At 41.2% G+C, this 23,543-nt stretch overlaps 1 protein-coding gene across 1 annotated transcript in view; it reads right to left on the bottom strand.

The window, feature by feature from the left end:
• Positions 1-23,543, bottom strand: part of DNAH9 (dynein axonemal heavy chain 9) — a 299,454-nt gene that overhangs the window by 194,537 nt on the left and 81,374 nt on the right. The window contains exons 23-26 of the mRNA XM_027131074.1: positions 15,968-16,120; positions 14,685-14,810; positions 12,163-12,402; positions 11,649-11,809 (exon numbers count right to left, since the gene is read on the bottom strand). Coding sequence (XP_026986875.1) covers positions 11,649-11,809; positions 12,163-12,402; positions 14,685-14,810; positions 15,968-16,120 — 680 coding nt within the window. The remainder of the gene's footprint in view (positions 1-11,648; positions 11,810-12,162; positions 12,403-14,684; positions 14,811-15,967; positions 16,121-23,543) is intronic.

Raw genomic sequence — 23,543 nt, 5'->3', positions numbered from 1 at the left:
CATCCAGCTCCTGACCGTTCCTAGAGTCTACCTGGATCAGGTTCCGCTTAGCTGATGGTTCCTAGCCCCCTGGGGCTCATTTTTGCCATGACTTCACCCGCAAGTATTCCCTGAGCCCTCAGCAATGGGGTGAGTGAGCAGAGTAGCTCAGCTGAGCTCCCACTCCACTGCGTTCCACTGTGACTCCCAACTATATATGTCATACACCTCTTCCACATATATCCTCATAAGAAGATGACAAAATGTGCCTTTGGATAATAAGCCCATAAAAAGATGCTCAAAATCATTGATCATTAGGGAAATGCAAATTAAACCCACAGTGAGATACCATGACACACCCACTAGGAGGGCTACAATCAAAAAGACAGACAATAACAAGTGCTGCTGAGGATGTGAGAAAACTGGAAACCTCATGCATTGCTGGTGGGAATGTTAAATGGTACAGCTACTTAGGAAGACAGCTTGACAGTTTCTTAAAAAGTAAAGTTTACCATATGATTCATCAATGCCCCTTCTAGGAATTACCCAAGGATAATATGAACATATGTTCACACAAAGACTTATGCAGGAATGTTCAAAGCAGCAATATCCATAACACTAAGAAACTGGAAACAACCCAAATGTCCATCAACTGTGAATGGAATAACAAAATGTGATATATCCATGCAATGGAATACTATTTAGCAATATAATGGAATGAAGTACTGATACACGTTACAACATGGATGAACCTGAAAAACATTATGCTAAGTGAAGGAAGTCAGATACAAAAGATCTCATATTATTTCATTTATGAAATGTCTGGAAAACACAGAGATAGACAGAAGATCAGTGGCTGCCTAGGAAGGGAGGTGAGGCTGAGTTCGGACTGAAAACAGGGTGATGGCAATGTTCTAAAACTAGTTTGTGGTAATGGCTGCACAAGTCTAAGAATTTACTAAAAATCATCGATTTGTACATTTGTAATGGGTGAACTTTAAGACATGTAAATTATATCTCAATAAAGCTTTTAAAACCATGCCATTTATCTTTTTAATACTTAGAGAATCAGTACAGAGGCTTTCAACTTGCAGGCTAGATGGGGAGGGGACATCTGAGGGGTCCTCTGAAATGCACTCTCTTTGGTTCTGAATCTGATGCTAGAGTTGACCAGAAACTCTGAGTTAACACCTTTCTTGCCAGATGGTGACTGCATCCTCACTGCAACCAAAATTGTTTTGAAAAGACTTGGAGTTCCTGAACTCTCCTTTAATTAAGTGTGAAATTCCCATAGCTACCTCAGCCTTTGAAGATGAAACCCAGGAAGGTAGTTTCTCCAGGTGGAGAGGAGAGTATGCAGAATTATGATTCTACTTGGAGTTTTCCTGTGCAATGGGGGGCTGGCTGCATTTAACTCCTGGTGAGCTGGGCTCACGCAGCTGCCTCACTTTTCCCTGTGGATTAAGCTCACATCAGAGTTGTTGATCTGTTAGGTGGGCCACGAAGTGAGGTGAGTCAGGGGTAAGGTGAAAAGCTAGGTCCCATCTCACCTTGCTCGGTCACTGTTACCATTTGGCAATGCTTCTCTCCAACACTGGTAGCTAGATCTTCAGAGTTCCATGTGCAGCCTTAACTGTACCTGCTCTCCTAGGCTGAGTTCTGGCTCCAGACTGGCCCCAAGGCCTTCTACCTCTGCCAGCCTCAGGTTCCTTCCAGAACCTGGAGGGCCTGCTGCAGCCCTGTAACCCCCCAGGAGGAAAGGCAGCTGCCTGGGTGGGTGGAATCCTGGCCCCCAGCCAACTCTCCTCCCCACTCTCTCTCCCACCCCCTTTCTGTCCCATGGCTGCCTTCTCTGCCAGCCAGAGGGCAATTCAGGCCTCTTCTCTCTGCAGCAGCAGGGCTCTCAAGGAATCTGAGAGTCTAGAAGCACAAGGTTCCACAAAAATAGAATTCTTATAGAAAACTCAAGAATCTCCCAAAAGAAATCCTTAGAACTGGGTGTCAATCTTTTTGAGCATCTACTGAGCTTCTGATTATCGCCAGAAGAAGCACGTGGGGGGAAATGTCAAAATACATATACATTTGCCCATAATAATAGAACTCTAGAGCTGGAAGGCATTTCTGAGATCAACTAATCTAATCCCCTTAAATTACAGATGGATTGACTGATGTTCAGGGAGGGGAAGTGGGCTGGCTGTCTAAGGAGTTCTAATAACCAAGGCAGGGACAGTGGGGCTTTAGCGTGGGCCATGAGGAAAACACAAAGAAAAGAAAGAAAGAGTATTCCCTTCTTCTGTGTGGGGGGCCACTGAGCCAGCAGGATGTCCTAGTTCTTTGGGATACACGCTCCTCCTCTAAGATTCTGTCTTAGATCCATCTCTTTAAACATCTAAGCCGGCTCCTTCAATCTGCTCCTGTTTCCTAGTGAGGGGGGCAGATCATGCTATTGTGGTTTAAGGCAAGGACTCAGGAGTCAGACACACTGAGTTCAAATCTTGCCTCTACTGCAAAGTGTTTGTGAAACTCGGCCAGGTTATTAAACTTTGGTGACTTAAAAACATGTGTCACTGGGGTCCAATCACACAGTATTTTCTTTGTACAAAGGAATTTAGATAAATCTGCTGCCTCAGAAACAACTGCAATTGTGAAAATGGGAAGGAATCCTTTAAGAAGAGCTGTTGCCTTAACCAACTGACCACAACATGAATATGGATCAATTTAGTCTGATTGCTTATTGGGAAGACAGGCCTTTAGTGCTGGAAGAGGCCTCAGAGGCTTGGCTCTTTAACCATGCCGGGCTTCTCCCATTAAATCCTTCAAATACAATCACAGAGCCTTTTCTTCCAGTGAGCCATGTTTATTATTTTAGAAGCCAGCTCCTTCCACCGTGGGTCAGTTCTAATTGTTTGAAAGGCCTTCCTACTATCGAGCTGAAGCTGGTTTTGTTTTCTTCGGGCAAATGATGTCTACAGGCTTTGTTCTTATCTGACCCACCAGGCTCTTGTGAGGACAAGATGAGACAAGAGATATGAAAGTGCCTTGGAAAACAGAAAGCTGATCCACTTTCAAGGTATTGTTTCTTAAGGTAACAAATATATGAAATGTAGCTTTCCTTTTTTTAGACAAACAACTGGCAGATTAATGAAAATATCAGAGGTGTTGTATCTTGACTTCAGGTATGTATAGACTGGCTATCCCAGACGTGTGGTCTGGCTAATCTTAGAGTTGGTGAAATCACGTGATTTGTATTCATTTCCTATTGCTACCACACAATAAGGGCTTAAAACAACATCCATTTATTATCTCACTTATGTATGTCAGAAGTCCAGGTGGCTCCTCTACTGAGGGTCTCACAGGGCCAAAACCAAGGTACCAGTTTGGCTGGACCCTTATCTGGACACTCTGGGGAAGAACCTGCTTCCAAGCTCATTTGAATTCTTGGCCGAATTAAATTCTACCAGTTGTAGTACTGAGGTCCTAGGTGCATGCTGAGGCTGGGGGATCTCTCAGCTCCTAGAGGCCACTGTACCACCCTTGCACAGGGCTCCCTCCATCCTCAAAATCAGCAATGGCATGAAAAATTCTTCTCATGCTTCAAGCCTCTCTGACCTTCCCTCTGCCCTCAGCCAGGAGAAGGCTCTACTTTTAAGGTCTCATATAATTATATTGGTTCACCTGAATAACTTCCTTTTTGCGGTAAAGCAAAATATAATCATGAGAATGATATCATCCTATTTATAGTTTTCACCCACGTTCAAAGAAGAGGAGATGATACAAGGGAAAACATCGCTGGGGATCATTCCTAGAATTCCACCTACCACATGGTTCAATAATCATAACTGAGGAATGAACGTGGATGCAACAATATCTACCTGGAGGGAGGCCTCTAGTGGCATTACCAGGACACAGACTCCTGATGTTCAACATATTCATAGATAACTTGAATTAAGAAATAATTGATTAGATAGAAGGTAGACCAAAATTCTAAATAATTTTAGCAATTGAAAATGATGTGGTAGACCCAACAAAGTGAAATTTAAGAACAAATGCAAATTAATCTTCCAAGCACTTGCATGTACATGGAATGGGGGCAATGTGGTTAGATGGCAAGTCACAGGAAAAAGACCCAGGGATTGTGATAGGTTCCCAGCTCAACATAAGAAACAGCACTAATAGAAGAATGTCTTTAGCAACAACCGAAAACAAATCTGTCCATCTTATAATATTTTAATATTTAAAATTTGAAAAGTGTCCTCAGCATAAATACCTCCAATTCTAAGATCCATTCCTTACGCCACGTGGTTATGAGGTCCTTCATCACCTAGTGCTCATCTTCGTTTGCCTACACTAGTTGGTAAATGTCTTTCTCAAAACGTGACAGGAAGAACTGAGAGCAATGAGTGACATATGATCTACCAAAAATAACACACACTTAGTAACTAAACTTGAATAGTTTATTTATGCTTCATATTATGTGTATGGTTCAAATATAACTAGAAATTCTAGAAGTGACTTAGAAAAAGGAGAATCAAGAGCATAATTCTTAGAATTTTTAATATGGGGCAGTAGATGGGAAAAATAGGAGATAAATTTACAAAAAAACAATTTTCTCCTATATGTAAATGAAAAGAAAGTTAAAGATATAATGAAATTAAGCAAAGATTTCTCAGTTACAACACCAAAAGCACAGTCCATAAAAGAAAAATCTGACAACCTGGACCTCATCAACATTAAAAACTTTTGCACTTCAAAAGATGCCGTGAAGAAAATGAAAAGATAAACAACAGGCTGGGATAAAATATTTGCAAACATATATGCAATATGTCCGGAATATACAAAGAAGTCTTAGAACTCAAAAAAGAGTACAAACAGATCAATCAAAAAATAGATAAATGATATGAACAGAAATGATGCCAAAGAAGATATATAAATGGCCAACAAGCACATGAAAATATGCTCAATAACATTATTACAGAAATGCAAATTAAAACTCAAATGAGATGCTACTTCACATCCACTAGAATGGCTACAATAAATAAGACAGATAATAATAAATGTCAAGGATGTGGAGAAATGAGAAGCCTCATACATTGCTGGTGGGGATATAAGACAACCCAGCCACTTTGGAAAATAATTTGGCAGTTTATCAAAAAGTTAAACATAAAACTGCTGTACTACCCAGCAATTCCTCCCCTAGGTATACACCCAAGAGAAATGAAAACATACATCCACACAAAGACTTGCAAGAAATGTTCACAGCAGCATTGTTTATAATAGCCCCAAACTGAAAATTACCTAAGATGACTATATAGACAAAATGTGTCATATCTGTAAAATGGAATATTATTCAGAAATAATAAATAACAAACTACTGACACATGTTCTATCATGGATGAACCCCAAAACATTATGCAAAATGAAACAAGTCAGACACAAGAGACCACATGTTGTATTGTTCCATTTATAAGAAATGTCCGGAATAGGCAAGTTTATACAGACAGAAAGTAGATTAGTGGTTGACCAGGGCTGGGGGTGGGAGTGAGGATCAACTACAAATGGGCATGAGGGATCTTACTGAGGGGCATAAACATGTTGCAAAATTGATTTATGGTGATGGTTACACTACTTGATAAAGTTACTAACACTTGGAATGGGTGAAATTTTTGACATAAAATAAAGCTCAATAAAGTTGTTTTAAAATATATATGCATAGGGACTTCCCTGGCAGTCCAGTGGTTAAGACTCCATGCTTCCACTGCAGGGGGCACAGGTTCAGTCACTGGTCAGGGAACTAAGATCCTGCACGCTGTGTGGCACGGTCAAAAAAAAACCCACAAAAAACAAAACAAAACAAAAAAATATATATATATAAAGTGAAGAAACAATCTTATATAGGACCAAAAAAATTAAAAACTACATAGAGATAACAATAAGAAACACTCAAAACCTATACGAAGATACTTATAAACTTTTCTGAGAAACATAATTGAAGGTATGAACAAAGAAAAACAAATCACATATTATAAAGATGGCCTGGCCATTCTTTCAAAATTAATTTGAAGGTTTTAAGGCTCACCAATCAAAACCCTAATAATTTATATTTTAGAACTTGACAAAATGATGAAAGCTCATTTGAAAGAACAGAATAACTTGTAAAAAAAGGAAAGGAAAATGAAAATGAATGATACAGACCTTTACTATAAAAATATTACCACTCACAATAAAGTTACAATCCTTAAAGAGTATTGCATATAGATGGATTAATATACTGATGAAACAGAATAAGAATAGATACTTTGAAGCAGTTTGATAGACTCAAAACTGAATATGGTTGAGCAAACATCACAAACCAGTGAGGGAAAGGACCCATAACTCATGTGCTGGGCCTACTGTCTACTTAGAAACAACAACAACAAAACATTTAATTATATGCTCCCTAACATAGTTTCTATGGGTTTTCCTTTCCCAGGACTCCACACTTTGGAAAGCCATCTCTCCTCTACATGGCGTATTCCCATGGGGCTGTCAATCAAAGTATTTCCCACCTTGCAAGAAGCCGCCTGCCAATGCAGGGGACATGGGTTTGAGCCCTGGTCTGGGAAGATCCAACATGCCATGGAGCAACTAAGCCCCTGTACCACAACTACTGAGCCTGCTCTCTAGAGCCCATGAGCCGCAACTACTGAGCCCGTGAGACACAACTACTGAAGCCTGCGTACCTAGAGCCCGTGCTCCGCAACAAGAGAAGCCACTGCAATGAGAAGCCCGCGCACCACAAGGAAGAGTAGCCCCCGCTCGCCACAACCAGAGAAAGCCCTCACAAGCAACAAAGACCCAACGCAGCCAAAAATAAATAAGTAAAATTAATTTATTAAAAAAAAGCTGTCCCACAAGGGGTGCGCACAAGGCTCGGCCTGAGCAAAATACTCCATCTCATTGTTTGCAGTAACTGGCTCAGAGACGGGCACATGATCCAAACAGGACCAATCAGGGTCCCTTTAAGGAATTTGACATATGGTGCTGGGAAAGAGAGCGTCTCTCTTCCTCCTGGATCCGGCGTGGGCCATCTTTCCAGCCAAAGAAAAACAATGCAAGAAAGGAATCAGCTCTCAGAAGAGAGCAAAGCCATGATAAGAGAGAGACAGTAAAGCCCTGACAGCTCCCTGTTCAGGCCCGAAAGCTGGTTACACTGCAGCAAGCTGGACTCCTTCCCCAGAAGTCTGACTTAACAAGTCCTCTTTCTGTTTAAGTTAGTTTGAGTTAGTTCAAGTTAAGTTAGGCTTCTATCACTTGTAACCAAAAATGTGGGGGGTTTTTTGTTTTTTTTTACAAAAATGTTTTGATGAAAACATTCACTTTACTCAGTAGTCAAAAAATTTACCAAAGAATTAAAAAAGGTTAAAGGAAAAAGTAAAATAACATAAACTATAATACAATACAGGTGAATATTAAACTGATCTTAAAATGGGCAGGAACTTGCTAAGTGTAAAAGTAATAAAATGAGCAATGATAATAACAACAAATTCACAGGAGAAGGAAATCTAATAGCCAATAAATACATAAAATGCTCAAGCCTGTGAGTAATTAAGAACATCAAGATCCAAATGAGATACCATTTTGACTTATAAAGTTAATAATATTTTAAACAATAATACTTAATGCTGGTAAGGATATTGTGAGATGACCACCTCATAAACTGCTAGTGACAGTGGGAACAATACCTTTTTTAAGAATAACTTGAAAGTATGTATCATCTAATTATCCTGCTTCTTGGAATCCCTCCTGGGGAAATAATGAGAAATATAGTAAAAATTTATATATAAGTGAGTTCACAGCAGCTTTATTTTTAGCAGTAAGAGCTTAGATACAACTTAAATGGCCCATAATGTGGATATGTTACATAAACTATGGGATACTTGTAAATAGAAGATAATCCAGCTATAAGAGGGGTTTAGAAGAATATTTAGAGAGTATATACATGATATATTGTTACATGAAAAAGTCTATGATATTTTATGTACAGCATATGGTTGCAATTTCATTTTTTCAAAATCTACATGAGAAGGAAACAGACTGAATATTAACAACGGTTATTCCTGGTAACTTTTATTTTCCTTGTTTACAGATTACTAAGTTTTTCAAAAATAATATCAGATAAAAACTTAAAAAGAATTGCTGGATCATATGGTAGTCCTATTTTTAATTCTCTGAGGAACCTCCATACTGTTTTCCATAGTGGCTGCACCAATTTACATTCCCACTAACAGTGAAGTAGGGTTCCCTTTTCTCCACATCCTCACCAACATTTATTATTTGTTGTCTTTTTATGATAGTTATTCCAACAGGTGTGAAGTGATATCTCATTGTGGTTTTGATTTGCATTTCCCTAATGATTAATGATGTTGAGCATCTTTTCATGTGCCTGCTGGCCATGTGTATGTCTTCTTTGGAAAAATGTCTGTTCAGGTCTCCTGCACATTTTAAAATCAGATTGTTTTTTTGATGGAGTTGTATGAACTCTTTTATATATTTTGGATATTAACCCCTTCTCAGACATATCATTTGTAAATATCTTCTCCCATTCAGCAGGTTGTCTTTTTGTTTTGTTGATGGTTTCCTTCACTGTGCAAAAGCTTTTAAAAGAATGAGATTTTGCCATTTGCAACAATATGGATGGTCTTGGAGGGTATTATGCTTAGTGAAGTTAAGTCAAACTGAGAAAGACAAATACTGTATGTTTTCACTTATATGTGTAATCCAGAAAATAAAATGAATGAATATAACAAAACAGACTCACAGATACAGAGAACAAACTAGTGGTTACCATTGGGGAGAGGACTGGAGAGAGGGATAAGATAGGGGAAGGGGATTAAGAAGTATGAACTATTATGCATAAAATAAATAAGATACAAGGATGTAATGTACAGCACAGGAAATACAACCAATATTTTATAATAACTTTAAATGGAGTATAATGTATAAAAACACTGAATCACTATCCTGTATACCCGAAACTAACATAGCACTGTAGGTCAACTATATTTCAATTAAAAAAACTTAAAAAGAAAGTGTAAGACTTTGCTAGTTGCATCCTACCCAGCAAATCACCCTCAAAGACTCTTGCATCAATTATCTCTCACCCACTTGCAGTAGTGCCTGAGAAATTAAGAGGTACTCAAAATTGATAAGCTGTTGATTAAAACAGTACTTCCAGTACGGGGCTGAAAGGGGTGTTTGTGTGCGAACGTGAGGGAAGGGGGGTAAAGGGGGAGGAGATCATCCACAGGTTAAGAAACAACTTAGGAGAATGGCTTTTGTTCAGCCTGAAAAAGTATCTCCATTTAGTCCTTCAGCTTAGCAGTGTGCCAAAGTCCTGTGACAATGGCTGAGCCATTGCACCTACTTATACATTCAGGTCCCATCCAGGCAGTGGGAAATTCCAAAGAAACAGGCATAATCAGTCGGACGTACTGTAATGTGGTTGTGCTTTTAATGAATGTGCAAAGGTTGTACGGATAAATTGTCCATTTGATTAATTCCTCTGGCAGGAGAGAATTAAACGTACTTAAGCTACACGCTAGCAAAAGCCGAATGCTCTTTAAAATGTGATTTTCTGTGTTGAGGCCAATTTCTTTCTGGGCAAAACATTTCTTGAGATAATAATGGAAGTCAATGAGAAAATGGAATTCACCATATAAATATTCACTATGTACTACTTTGTCAGAAAAGTATCTCATGTGCAAAACAAGGTCAAGGTCTGCATAGTATTTGCCATTCTTTGCAGCAAATCTTTCTTGCAAGTTCCTATTTGCATCCTTTCATATGAGAGGTGATAAACGCCTATTTTAGAAATAATTCACTGTCAAAACTTTACCCTTTCCCTCTATGAGGTATCTGGCATTAGAGTACTAGAGACCTCTAAACCCAAAAGAGGTAATTATCTTCTTCAACTCCTGGGCAGGTATGAGGACCCAGGGAAAAGACAGTGCTGTATTTTTTATCACTTGGAATGATAGTGTCTGGTGTGCCTGTGGGTAGGAAGGAAATATTTTGAATGGTATGGGAAGCTGGGCACACTACTCCGAATCTCAGAAGTCATTTCCCTGCCTTTACACAAGGAGTATTTCGTGAATGCCTATTATTTGCTGGACACGGTGCTGGGTCCTGGGGCAGAGCAGTGAGCAAATCAAAGCCAATGTTTTCGTGGAACATACAGTCACAGTGAGAGACAGACATTAACCAAGTTGCTCAAATATATAATGGCTTCATTATTCTGTTCCGAGCGATATAAATTCCAAAGCTATTAGCTCCAAGTCCAAGGCAGGCAGAAAAGCTCACTGCCAAAGAGAACACTCTTCCCAAAGCCCTTCCTGTTTAGGACTGGTGTGCTGCCGAGAATCATCATAAAGACAAAGAGCACATGAGAGGGTCCCCCGTGAATGAAGCTTGAGGTGGGAAAACTTTTCCCTGAACCCACAGTGAATGAGCCCCTCCAACTGATCATGACCCAGGAAAGCCCGGGTAAAAGCCCGAGATGCCCAAAGCCCCAGAGGTGCTGCAGCCTTTACTGTTCCAGCTGCAGAGGGACCTGCATCCCTCTGAACCTACGCTGTCTGCCTTTCGTCCTCAGCTGGGACAGCGAGCAGGGTGGTGCCCAGCGAGAGCAGGAGACAGCGTAGCGGCTGCTGCTGCTTCTTTGGGAGCCAAGGCACAGGTGGAGTCCTGTGTGGATCCCTCCTCTGAACCGACCTCCCCTTCCTGATTCTGTCTTTCTTACAATAATCAACTACCCTTCATTCATCAATGAATAATAATTCAACGTCTACTAGGTACTGGTGATAACAGCAACAAACAAGACAGACAAAGGTCCCTGAGAGCAAAAAAGTTTACATTCCAAAGGGGACTGCCGCCAATAAGCAAGAAGGCAAGTTCATTTCAGAATGTGGGAAATGTAAGGAAGAGGATAAACGGAGGGATGCATAGGGTTATTGCTGTGTGTGTGGTGTATGTTTGTAAATTTTTTTCTACTTATGTCATATTTCCCTCAATAGAAGTGGAGTTTAACTTTTAGTCATCTTTGTATTCCCAGTGACTAGTTCAGGGTCTGGCATGAATTCATTTATAATGAATATGAATGACAGAGAGTATGGTAAAAGAAATTGTAAGCTCCTGAATGGTAGGGACCTTGCTCTCATCTTTGTATTCCCAAAGTGAGAGGTGCTAAATAAATGTGCCAGTTGATTGATAAGAAAATAGTCATAGGAATTATTTACTGAGCACTTATTATGCCCTGAACTCCTTAACAAGCATTCCTGTTTTTTATCCTTACAAAATTCACTTCAAGTGGGAGTTACTACCTCCATTTCATGGATGAACAAACCAAGAATCATGTCAAGGTTTTCATGGTCAAACAACAGCTGGTATGTGTCACAGCTGGAATGAGAATCCAGGTGTGTAGGACTGCCTAGTCATGCCTCAAAAAGTCATGGCTCATCCGTTTGCTCTGATACGGGCTCTGCCCTACACCCTTTCAGTTTTATTTTACCTCTGTTGGGTTGCGTCTGGCCCTCCCCCTGCAGCTCTGTGGGCAAGTGACACTGGGTGGTCATTGGATGGTGTGAGCCAAACAGCAGGAGGGTTCTCTGTCAGTGGCTGACTCCAGTGCTTACCTGTCTGTCAAAGGTGTGATCACCAGGCGAGGTGTATTTCCCAGGTACTCATAGGAGTATAGAAACTGAGCATCACAGATGTTGGCAAAGCAGTGTTTGGCCTCGTCATCCCAGCGATGCCGCAGCTGGGACAGCCAGAGGAAAGCCTGGGCATTGTCCACCTAGAGAGGGCATGGCAGAGGAGGTGGGTGAATCACAGGGTGCAATAGGTAGCAGGTGGCCTCGTGGCCACAGGATTCACAGGGGTCTGGATGACCTGGGTGTTGGGTGTTATGTACCGGTCAGGAGAGCAGTATGCTGCCCACCACAGCACAGGAAGCATGAGCCGCTCAGATGACGCTATTTTGCTGGGGTTTTAAAGGCACGAGCAGCCACCGTGATCCTCTCCCAGTTCCCTGGCTGGTGCAGAGTTTGCAGCCCCTGTGTTTTAGCCATATGTGAGCTTCTCCCTAACCTCAATATTCACGGTGTAGGTGCCCAGAAAGAGCGACACTCCTGTGAGTCTGGAACTCACCTTCTGAGCAATCATCTTGGCCACCACATCCCGGGCATGGACATCGATGGTGCATATGGTCATGACCTTCTGCCGGTCTCCCGTGGAGAGCTGGCTGATCAGCATGGTGATGAGGGTTTTGAGCTGGGCCACTTGTTTCTTGTAATAGTCCTTCATGGCATTCTCGTAGCCTTCCTCCAGCCTGGCAAATGCCATGCCCACCTCTGTGGTCCACCAGATCTGAGTGCAGGTCAGGGCCACCTGTGGCACCAAGAGTCACTTAGTAAAGCCATTATCAGGACTGTCTCCCAAACCAGCCCAGTCCCCACCCAGCATGGGCTGAGAATGCCATTGTGTGGGGGACGGACACCCCGTCCCTCCCTCCTCCACCAGCACTGTCTCATTGAGCATATGCCTCTAAGGCTTTGGAGGTGTGAAGTGGGCACAACACAAGTGGGGAAAGTGCTTTCTGCTCTTGAAAAACATGCCATTTGGTTGAGAACAACCGAAGGCTCATGCTGGTCAATGTCAGTGGCTTTTAGAAATTGGTACACTGATCTTTCTGCTTTTGCTCCTCAGGCCACAGCGTCTTTCCCGTGCCTGGGAGGATAACAAAGTGTTGATTGAACATCTCAATGATACTCAGTCTTTGCTCTGTTCTTCCGGAACCTCTCATGGTTGGAGTATTCTAGTTTAGTGAGCCATTGCTGATCATGTGTGGCATAGTTTTTCTTGCCCGTTAATACTTTCACTACATTTTTTTGTATCTCTTTAAAACTATAACTTTGAAAGGCCTACTCTTGAAGGTCACGGCGAATTCCACTGAAGTTCAACATGGTCAATATGATTTGTAGTCTTCAGAGATTCAAAATAAATAAATGAAAAAAACCGATTTAAATGCACATTTCTTTGCTGAGAAACTTAATAAGGAAAACGCATGATTTTGATTATCCACGGTGGAGATGTGGTCCCACTTGGTTCGGGAGACACTGCTCTAGATGATGTCTGTCACAATAGCAGGAGGCAACACATTCTCCTGCCACAAAACGCTGATTCAAGTAAACAAGGAATCCTGGTGGGAATTATTCCCTTTGTGAAGTAGAGAATCCCGTTGTAGTAACAAGTACCATTCCCTAATTTATTGGTTTTTGCCTTTGGATTTAGACATATTGGTTTTTGTTAAAGCAGTTCCTCCTGCTGTGTGATCTTGTTGGGATGGTTTGAATGTGATGTGCCAATTATACTGTTAAAACAATACCTTTTCCTTCTGCAGCACTGGCTTATTTCTCTTCTCTGTCTACACTCGCTGTCAACATTTTCCCACCTTTTTCTCACTTCTCAACCTCCTGCAGTGTGGTCTCTTCTCTACCACTCCACTGAAATGGCCTCACCAAGTCCATGGACGTAGGTTAGCCTCTTCATTTTGCTTGATCTCTTAGATGTGTGTGGTGTAACTGACCTCATCAGCTATCAACACTCCCTCTTTTGGTTTCCATGACTACCATTCCTTGGTGTTCCTTCCATCAGAAAAGGCTGTTTCTCATTCTGCTCTACTGGCTTCTCCTTGCCTACACAGCCTTTGAATGATGCTCAAGAGTTTGTTCTGCACCCTCATCTCAGTCTGCATATTTTCCAGGGCAATCTTATCTACTCCTCGGGCTTCAGTTACCACCAAATATCTGTAACCCCAAATAAACCAAACCAACACTAATACTAGCCATTAACAGGGAAGGGAGGAGTGGTGTATTGCAGCCAGAGTCATTAAAAATAGCCTCATTAACTCTCCTCTTTCTCTTGTTACCCTCCTGAGAGCCCAGTGAAGGACTCAGATATCCTGGAATGAGACGAGACTCCCAAGCGTGGTCCGTGAGTGCTGTCTTCCAGTTTCCTCTCCAGACCCACCTGCCACCTCTTGTTCCCTCTTCCCCTAACTCCTGCTTCCACCACACTCAGGCTTCAAACACATTGCACTCTCCCTTGCTTCTGAGCCTTTGCCTGTACGCTTACCCATGCTTCGTTGATCTTTCCCTCCATCTTTCACGTGTTTCAAACCTCAGCTCTAGGCATCATATCCTCAGGAGGGTGATCCCCAGACCCCGCTAACCAGCTACAGGCTCCCAGAGGACCCTGAGCCTCCTTTATTGTCACGCCAGGTCCCACTTGTAGGTGACTGACTTCCACGCCAGTCTGTAAGCCCCAGCAGGGCAGGGTTACATTGTCATGCCTCTGGCTGGTGTCTCCTGCACTCAGCAAACAGCTTGGCACACACAAAGTGGGCTGGCTCAGTGTGCTGAACTGTTTACATTTTCTCCCTACTGTAGCCAATGGAGTAAAAACGGACGACCCTTAATTCTCCAAGGTAGGGGTTGGATTGCGTCACGGCTGACAGTTCCCCTGGTCCCTCCTGCTGACCCCTTCCAGACCAGCCTCTCCTGACCCTCAAGCATGAGTGAGTCTGGCAGCCCCAGGAGGCTGATGGAGGTCATCGAGGAAGAGAGCAAGCAGAGGATGGGGGCCCACAGAGGTCCTGCTTCGGAGAATACCTGAGCTGGGTAGTCAAAGAGCCACTGCTCCCTCGGCTTCTCTTCATAGGCAGTTATGCCTTCTGTCATCTCGTGCCTCACGGTGGCCTTCATGTGAGCAAGCACATGGTTCAGCCATATTTCTACCTGGAAGAAGAACTCGGGGTTAGACGCTGGGTTCCTAAGATGTGCTCAGTGATACACTTCACTCAGCCTGAGGGAGTGAAGAAAATGAGCCCAGGCACGATGGACAATCCCAAACAGCCGCCAGAAGGCACAGGGAGACAGTTCGTTTGTGTAATGCAGGACGGGGCTCAAGTAACAACAGGGGGGATATGCCCACTGGAGCCCACTGGGCGGAGAAGTAGGTTCAGGGGATGTGGGGCTGCCGCCCAGAGTTCTCATGAGGAAATCTTAATCTGGGTTGAGCTGGGTGTAAATAAGTCAGTGGATTCTCGTGACCTTGTCCACGCTGAGTATGAAGCCAAAGGCCAGGATTATATTTTCCAACTAAATGCTTTCTGGGTCTACGAAAAGAACAGCCAAGGTTTGAATCAAACCCCAAGGTCCCTTTCATAAAACTGAGAATGTGTGACTATTTTCAAGTACGAGAATTGCTTTCCAAGATACATGTGGATGAAGGTGGAACTCTGAAAAGATATTTTCTCCAGATGTTACTCTGGACTGGATTAGAACCCCAGGGACAATGCTTTGTTGGATCATTAAGGATAGTGAACAAAGTAGCGCTTATCCTTAGCGGTGATGGTGAAAGATGGAAGGAAGTTTAAGGAGAGAATGGTCTCATGTTTTGTGTTTCTGGAATTGTACCCGGGAGATTTGGAGGTGGTAGTTTATGGAGAAGGGCGGTGGTGGGCTCTCCACAGGGTAGAGCTGTGAGAGGTGTATTGTACAGAGAAGTGACCGCTCAGGAATATGGTTGATTTCAAAGGGCATGTTCTCCCGGGGAAGGTGTCAGTGTCCTACATTCCCCTGTGGGGTGCTCCAGGGCTTGTCATGTTAAAGTTTCCTGGTGCTGCTAATCATTTTAAAATCCTTCTCTCTTTGACTCAGGTAATTGTTTATGTGCATTTTATTCCTCTCTGCACAGGTCTTTGGTTAAGGAAGATATATGGATATTGACATGTGTCCTTCCCAGAGAGAGGGAAGTGGGCACTGGAAGCTGCTCCAACATTGGTTCAAGTCAAGGGAACTGGCAGTCCCAGGGCACTGACAGCAATTCCGGCCCAAGGTCACAAAGGCTGATGCCTGAATGCAGACACCTGAGAGAGAAAGGCATACGTTACCTGCCCACTGCAGTCACAGGGCTCGCTGAAGGCCACATACTCTTCTTCCTTGCTGTACATGCCAAGACTGATCTTGGTAGGTTTCTCACTGGCGTCCACCTGGAACTGCATCTTGGCCATATTGTCAAAGAGTTTGGAAAGGTGTCGTTGAACCTATGAAGGAAACCATGCCAACAGAGTGGAGAGCATGTCTGGGAAGTTATTTATTAGTATTGCTTAGAGGGCTACCATGTGACAACCATGTGACAACGACTAGAGTGTTGGGTCTCACCATTCTGAGCCTCAGACTCTCTGTTCTCTAGCAGTGGTTCTCAAAGTGTGGTCCTCAGACCAGCAGCAACACTTGGGAAGAAATCCTTGGAAACGCAAATTCTCCAGCCCCAGCCAGACCTACGAGTCAGAGACTCTGGGGATGGGGTCTAGGAATCAGTATTTTAATAAGCCTTCTGGGTGATTCTGATGCACTTTCAAGTTGGAGAACCACTGTCTACAGCTCAAAATGCCAACAGTGTATCCATTAGGATACACACACACACACACACACACACACACACACACACATATGTATGTATGTATGTATATAATTTACTTCTTTTTTCTTGTTTATTGACATATAGTTGACTTACAATATTGTATCAGTTTCAGATGTACAACATAGTGATTCCATATGTTTATGGATAATGCACCATACAAAGTTATTTTAATATTACTGACTATATTCCCTGTGCTGTACATTATACCCCTGTGACTTATTTATTCTGTAACTGGTATTTTGTACCTCTTCATCCTCTTCATCTATTTCACCCATTCCCCTACCCCCTCCCTCCTCTGGCAACCACTAGTTTGTTCCTTGTATCTGTGAGTCTGTTTTTAGTTTGTTATATATTTGTTCATTTGTTTTGTTTTTTAGATTCCACATATAAATAAAAACAGATGAATGGATAAAGAAGATGTGGTATACATCTACAATGTAATATTACTCAGCCATAAAGAAGAATGAAATCTTGCCATTTGCAAGAACATGGACGGACCTGGAGGGTATACTGCCATGTGAGATAAGTCAGACAGACAAAGACAGGTACTTTAATATTTTAAAAAATTGTAACACAGTAGGCTTCTATTTTACATATGAGTCAGGTTTGTCACAAAGAAGTGATATACCCAAGAGTAGATGGCTAATTAGTGCCTAGAATCAAGGGCTAGAACCCCAAATTTTGGATTCCTTATATACACTCACATAAACGACCCCAATGTCCCATTAATACAACTCCCAATCTTATCTCTCCATGGAAATCTTAGCTATTACTTTTGACCACTATTTACTACATCTCTCTTCAGAAGCACATCAAAGGCATTCTCGTTAAAGGCTTAGCCCCTTCCATTTTGCCATCCTCAAAGCTTCCCCAACTCTAGAGAGTAAAAGCCACTGATGGGACTCTGTGGTAAACTGCACAAAGGTTTTGGCAAGGTGAAATTTCTGATGTGTGAAATGCTGATTTTCGACAGTGAACTCTATGCTGGAAATGAAGTGATACATTACTCTCTTTTCACTGTTTCCAAGGAGGATTAAGAAAAGGATATATAAGATCAAGATCCATTCCATATGGAAGCAGAGTCAAGGATGGACACTCGAATTAAATAAACAAATCAAGCCTAAAGTTTGGGAACTCTGGTCTGAAGGAGCAGCTGAGAGGCCTTTTCACGCGGCTCCCTACGAGCAAGTGAAACCAGACTAAGTGCAAAGGAATAAGAGGACATCAAAGAGTCCAGGAGTCTACATGACCTGGTGGGACCCCTCGCCCAGGATCTCCCTTGCCTTGCTTATGCCTGACCGTGTGGCTGACAGGGTCTTGGTGCTCCAGCCAGGTGGCAGGCCTGAGCCTCTGAGGTGGGAGAACCAAGTTCAGAACAGTGGACCACCAGAGACCTCCCAGCACCACGTAATATCAATCGGTGAGAGCTCTCCCAGAGATCTCCGTCTCAACACTAAGACCCAGCTCCACTGAACGACCAGCAAGCTCCAGTGCTGGACACCCCATGCCAAACAACTAGCAAGACAGTAACACAATCCCACCCATTAGCAGAGAGGCTGCCTAAAATCATACTAAGTTCATAGACACTCCAAAACACACGACTGGACGCAGTCCTGCCCACCAGAAAGACAAGATACAGCCTCATCCACCAGAACACAGACACCAGTCCCCTCTACCAGAAATCCTACACAACCCACGGAACCAACCTTAGGCACTGGGGGCAGACACCAAAGACAACAGGAACTATGAACCTGCAGCCTGCAAAAAGGAGACCCCAAACACAGTAAGTTAAGCAAAATGAGAAGACAGAGAAATATGCAGCAGATGAAGGAACAAGGTAAAAACCCACCAGACCAAACAAATGAAGAGGAAATAGGCAGTCTAGCTGAAAAAGAATTCAGAGTAATGATAGTAAAGATGATCCAAAGTCTTGGAAATAGAATGGAGAAAATACAAGAAATGTTTAACAAGGACCTAGAAGAACTAAACAGCAAACAAACAATGATGAACAACACAATAAATGAAATTAAAAATTCTCTAGAAGGAATCAATAGCAGAATAACTGAGGCAGAAGAGCGGTTAAGTGACCTGGAAGATAAAATAGTGGAAACAACTACCACAGAGCAGAATAAAGAAAAAAGAATGAAAAGAATTGAGGACAGTCTCAGGGACCTCTGGGACAACATTAAACTCACCAACATTCGAATTATTGGGGTCCCAGAAGAAGAAGAGAAAAAGAAACGGTCTGAGAAAATATTTGAAGAGATTATAGTTGAAAACTTCCTTAATATCGGAAAGGAAATAGTCAATCAAGTCCAGGAAGCACAGAGCGTCCCATACCAGAAAAATCCAAGGAGAAACATGCCAAGACACATATTAATCAAACTATCAAAAATTAAATACAAAGAAAAAATATTAAAAACAGCAAGGGAAAAGCAACAAATAACATATAAGGGAATCCCCATAAGGTTAACAGCTGATCTTTCAGCAGAAACTCTGCAAGCCAGAAGGGAGTGGCAGGACATATTTAAAGTGATGAAAGGGAAAAACCTACAACCAAGATTACTCTACCCAGCAAGGATCTCATTCAGGTTTGACAGAGAAATGAAAAACTTTACAGACAAGCAGAAGCTAAGAGAATTCAGCACCACAAAACCAGCTTTACAACAAATGCTAAAGGAACTTCTCTAGGCAGGCAACACATGAGAAGGAAAAGATCTACAATAACAAACGCAAAACAATTAAGAAAATGGTAATAGGAACATACATATCAATAATTATCTTAAATGTGAATGAATTAAATGCTCCAACCAAAAGACATAGACTTGCTGAATGGATACAAAAACAAGACCCATATATATGCTGTCTACAAGAGACCCACTTCAGATCTGGGGACACATACAGACTGAAAGTGAGGGGATGGAAAAAGATATTCCATTAAAATGGAAATCGAAAGCTGGAGTAGCAATTCTCACATCAGACACAACGACTTTAAAATAAAGACTATTACAAGAGACAAAGAAGGACACTACATAATGATCAAGGGATCAATCCAAGAAGAAGATATACAAATAGTAAATATTTATGCATCCAACATAGGAGCACTTCAATACATAAGGCAAATGCTAACAGCCATAAAAGGGGAAATCGACAGTAACACAATAATAGTAGGGGACTTTAACACCCCACTTTCACAAATGGACTGATCATCCAAAATGAAAATAAATAAGGAAACATAAGCTTTAAATGATTCATTAAACAAGATGGACTTAATTGATATTTACAGGACATCCCATTCCAAAAACAACAGAATACACTTTCTTCTCAAGTGCTCATGGAATATTCTCCAGGATAGATCATATCTTGGGTCACAAATCAAGCCTTGGTAAATTTAAGAAAATTGAAATGGTATCAAGTATCTTTTCCGACCACAACACTATGAGACTGATAGCAATTACAGGAAAAAAACTGTAAAAAATACAAACACATGGAGGCTAAACAATACACTACTAAATAACCAAGAGATCACTGAAGAAATCAAAGAGGAAATCAAAAAATACCTAGAGACAAATGACAATGAAAACACGATGGCCCAACACCTATGGGATGCAGCAAAAGCAGTTCTAAGAGGGAAGTTTATAGCAATACAATCCTACCTGAAGAAACAAGAGAAATCTCAAATAAACAACCTAACCTTAGACCTAAAGCAATTAGAGAAAGAAGAACAAAAAGACCCCAAAGTTAGCAGAAGGAAAGAAATCATAAAGATCAGATCAGAAATAAATGAAAAAGAAATGAAGGAAATGATAGCAAAGATCAATAAACCTAAAAGCTGGTTCTTTGAGAAGATAAAAAGAATTGATAAACCATTAGCCAGACTCATCAAGAAGAAAAGCGAGAAGACTCAAATCAACAGAATTAGAAATGAAAAAGGAGAAGTAACAACTGACTCTGCAGAAATACAAAGGATCATGAGAGATTACTACAAGCAACTATATACCAATAAAATGGACAACCTGGAAGAAATGGACAAATTCTTAGAAAAGCACAACCTTCGGAGACTGAACCAGGAAGACATAGAAAATATAAACAGACCAATCACAAGCACTGAAATTGAAACTGGGATTAAAAATCTTCCAACAAACAAAAGCCCAAGACCAGATGGCTTCACAGGAGAATTCTATCAAACATTTAGAGAACAGCTAACATCTATCCTTCTCAAACTCTTCCAAAATATAGCAGAGGGAGGAACACTCCCAAACCCATTCTACGAGGCCATCATCACCCTGATACCAAAACCAGACACAGATGTTGCAAAACAAGAAAACTACAGGCCAGTATCACTGATGAACATAGATGCAAAAATCCTCAACAAAATACTAGCAAAGAGAATCCAGCAGCACATTAAAGGATCATACACCATGATCAAGTGGGGTTTATTCCAGGAAGGCAAGGATTCTTCAATAAATGCAAATCAATCAATGTAATACCCATATTAACAAATTGAAGGATAAAATCCAAATCATCATCTCAATAGATGCAGAAGAAGCTTTTGACAAAATTCAACACCCATTTATGATAAAAATACTCCAGAAAGTAGGCATAGAGGGAACCTACCTCAACAAAATAAAGGCCATATATGACAAAATCCACAGCCAACATCATTCTCAATGGTGAAAAACTGAAACCATTTCCTCTAAGATCAGGAACAAGACAAGGCTGTCCACTCTCACCACTGTTATTCAACATAGTTTTGGAAGTTTTAGCCACAGCAATCAGAGAAGAAAAAGAAAGAAAAGGAATCCAAATCAGAAAAGAAGAAGTAAAATTGTCACTGTTTGCAGATGACATTATACATAGAGAATCCTAAAGACGCTACCAGAAAACTACTAGAGCTAATCAATGAATTTGGTAAAGTAGCAGGATACAAAATTAATGCACAGAAATCTCTTGCACTCCTATACACTAATGATTAAATATCTGGAACAGAAATTAAGAAAACACTCTCATTTACCATTGCAACAAAAAGAATAAAATACCTAGGAATAAACCTACCTAAGGAGACAAAAAACCTGTATGCAGAAAACTATAAGAGACTGATGAAAGAAATTAAAATGATACAAACAGTTGGAGAAATAGACCATGTTTTTGGATTGGAAGAATCAACATTGTGAAAATGACTATACTATCCAAAGCAATCCACAGATTCAATGTAATCCCTATCAAATTACCAATGGCATTTTTCACAGAACTAGAACAAAAAATTTCACAATCTGTATGGAAACACAAAAGACCCTGAATACCCAAAGCAATCTTGAGAAAGAAAAATGGAGCTGGAGGAATCAGGCTCTCTGACTTCAGACTATACTACAAAGCTACAGTAATCAAGACAGTATGGTAGTGGCACAAAAACAGAAATATAGGTCAATGGCACAGTATAGCAAGCCCAGAGATAAACCTATGCACATATGGTCACCTTATCTTTGATAAAGGAGGCAAGGATATACAATGGAGAAAAGACAGCCTCTTCAATAAGTGGTGCTGGGAAAACTGGACAGCTACATGTAAAAGAATGAAATTAGAACACTCCCTAACACCATACAGAAAAATAAACTCAAAATGTATTAAAGACCTAAATGTAAGGCCAGACACTGTAAAACTCTTAGAAGAAAACATAGGCAGAACACTCTGTGACATAAATCACAGCAAGATCCTTTTTGACCCACCTCCTAGAGAAAGGGAAATAAAAACAAAATAAACAAATGGGACCTAATGAAACTTAAAAGCTTTTGCACAGCTATGGAAACCATAAACAAGACGAAAGGACAACCTTCAGAATGGGAGAAACTATTTGCCAATGAAGCAACTGACAAAGGATTAATCTCCAAAATATATAAGCAGCTCATGCAGCTCAATACCAAAAAAAAACAACCCAATCCAAAAATGGGCAGAAGACCTTAAGTAGACATTTCTCCAAAAAAGATATACAGATTGCCAACAAACACATGAAAGGATGCTCAACATCACTAATCATTAGAGAATTGCAAATCAAAATTACAATGAGGTATCACCTCACACTGGTCAGAATGGTCATCATCAAAAAATCTATGAACAATAAATGCTGGAGAGGGTGTAGAGAAAAGGGAACCCTCTTGCACTGTTGGTGGGAATGTAAATTGATACAGCCACTATGGAGAACAGTATGGAGGTTCCTTAAAAAACTAAAAATAGGACTACTATATGACCCAGCAATCCCACTACTGGGCGTATACGCTGAGAAAACCATAATTCAAAAAGAGTCATGTACCACAATGTTCATTGCAGCTCTATTTACAATAGGCAGGACATGGAAGCAACCTAAGTGTCCATCAGCAGATGAATGGTAAAGAAGATGTGGCACATATATACAATGGAATACTACTCAGTCATTAAAATTAATGAAACTGAGTTATTTGTAGTGAGGTGGATGAACCCAGAGTCTGTCATACAGAGTGAAGTAAGTCAGAAAGAGAAAAACAAATATCGTATATTAACGCATAAATGTGGAATCTAAAAAAAAAAAAAAAAAAAAAAGGTTCTAAAGAACCTAGGGGCAAAACAGGAATAAAGATGCAGACGTAGAGAATGGACTTGAGTACACAGGGAGGGGGAATGGTAAGCTGGGATGAAGTGAGAGAGTGGCATAGGCATATATACACTACCAAATGTAAAATAGACAGCTAGTGGGAAGCAGCCACATAGCACAGGGAGATCAGCTCGGGATTTGTGACCACTGAGAGGGGTGGGATAGGGAGGGTGGGAGGGAGATGCAAGAGGGAGGGGATATGGGGATATTTGTATATGTATAGCTGATTCACTCCGTTATAGAGCAGCAACTAACACAACAATGTAAAGCAATTATACTCCAATAAAGCTGTTAAAAAAAACAAAAAGCCACTGATGGGCTGGGGGGATGGGCATCCTGAGAAGCAGTAATGGTGGAAATGAAGAAAGCTCTGAGGTTAGGTATGATGAGGCTGGCAACACAGGTCTGAAATACATAC

Source organism: Aethalodelphis obliquidens, unplaced genomic scaffold (assembly GCF_003676395.1).
Source record: "Aethalodelphis obliquidens isolate GAN/ISIS:26980383/991018 unplaced genomic scaffold, ASM367639v1 scaffold38, whole genome shotgun sequence".
Taxonomy (NCBI): Eukaryota; Metazoa; Chordata; class Mammalia; order Artiodactyla; family Delphinidae; genus Aethalodelphis; species Aethalodelphis obliquidens.
The sequence above is the reverse complement of the archived record's forward strand: the minus strand, read 5'-3'. Positions and strand labels throughout refer to the sequence as shown.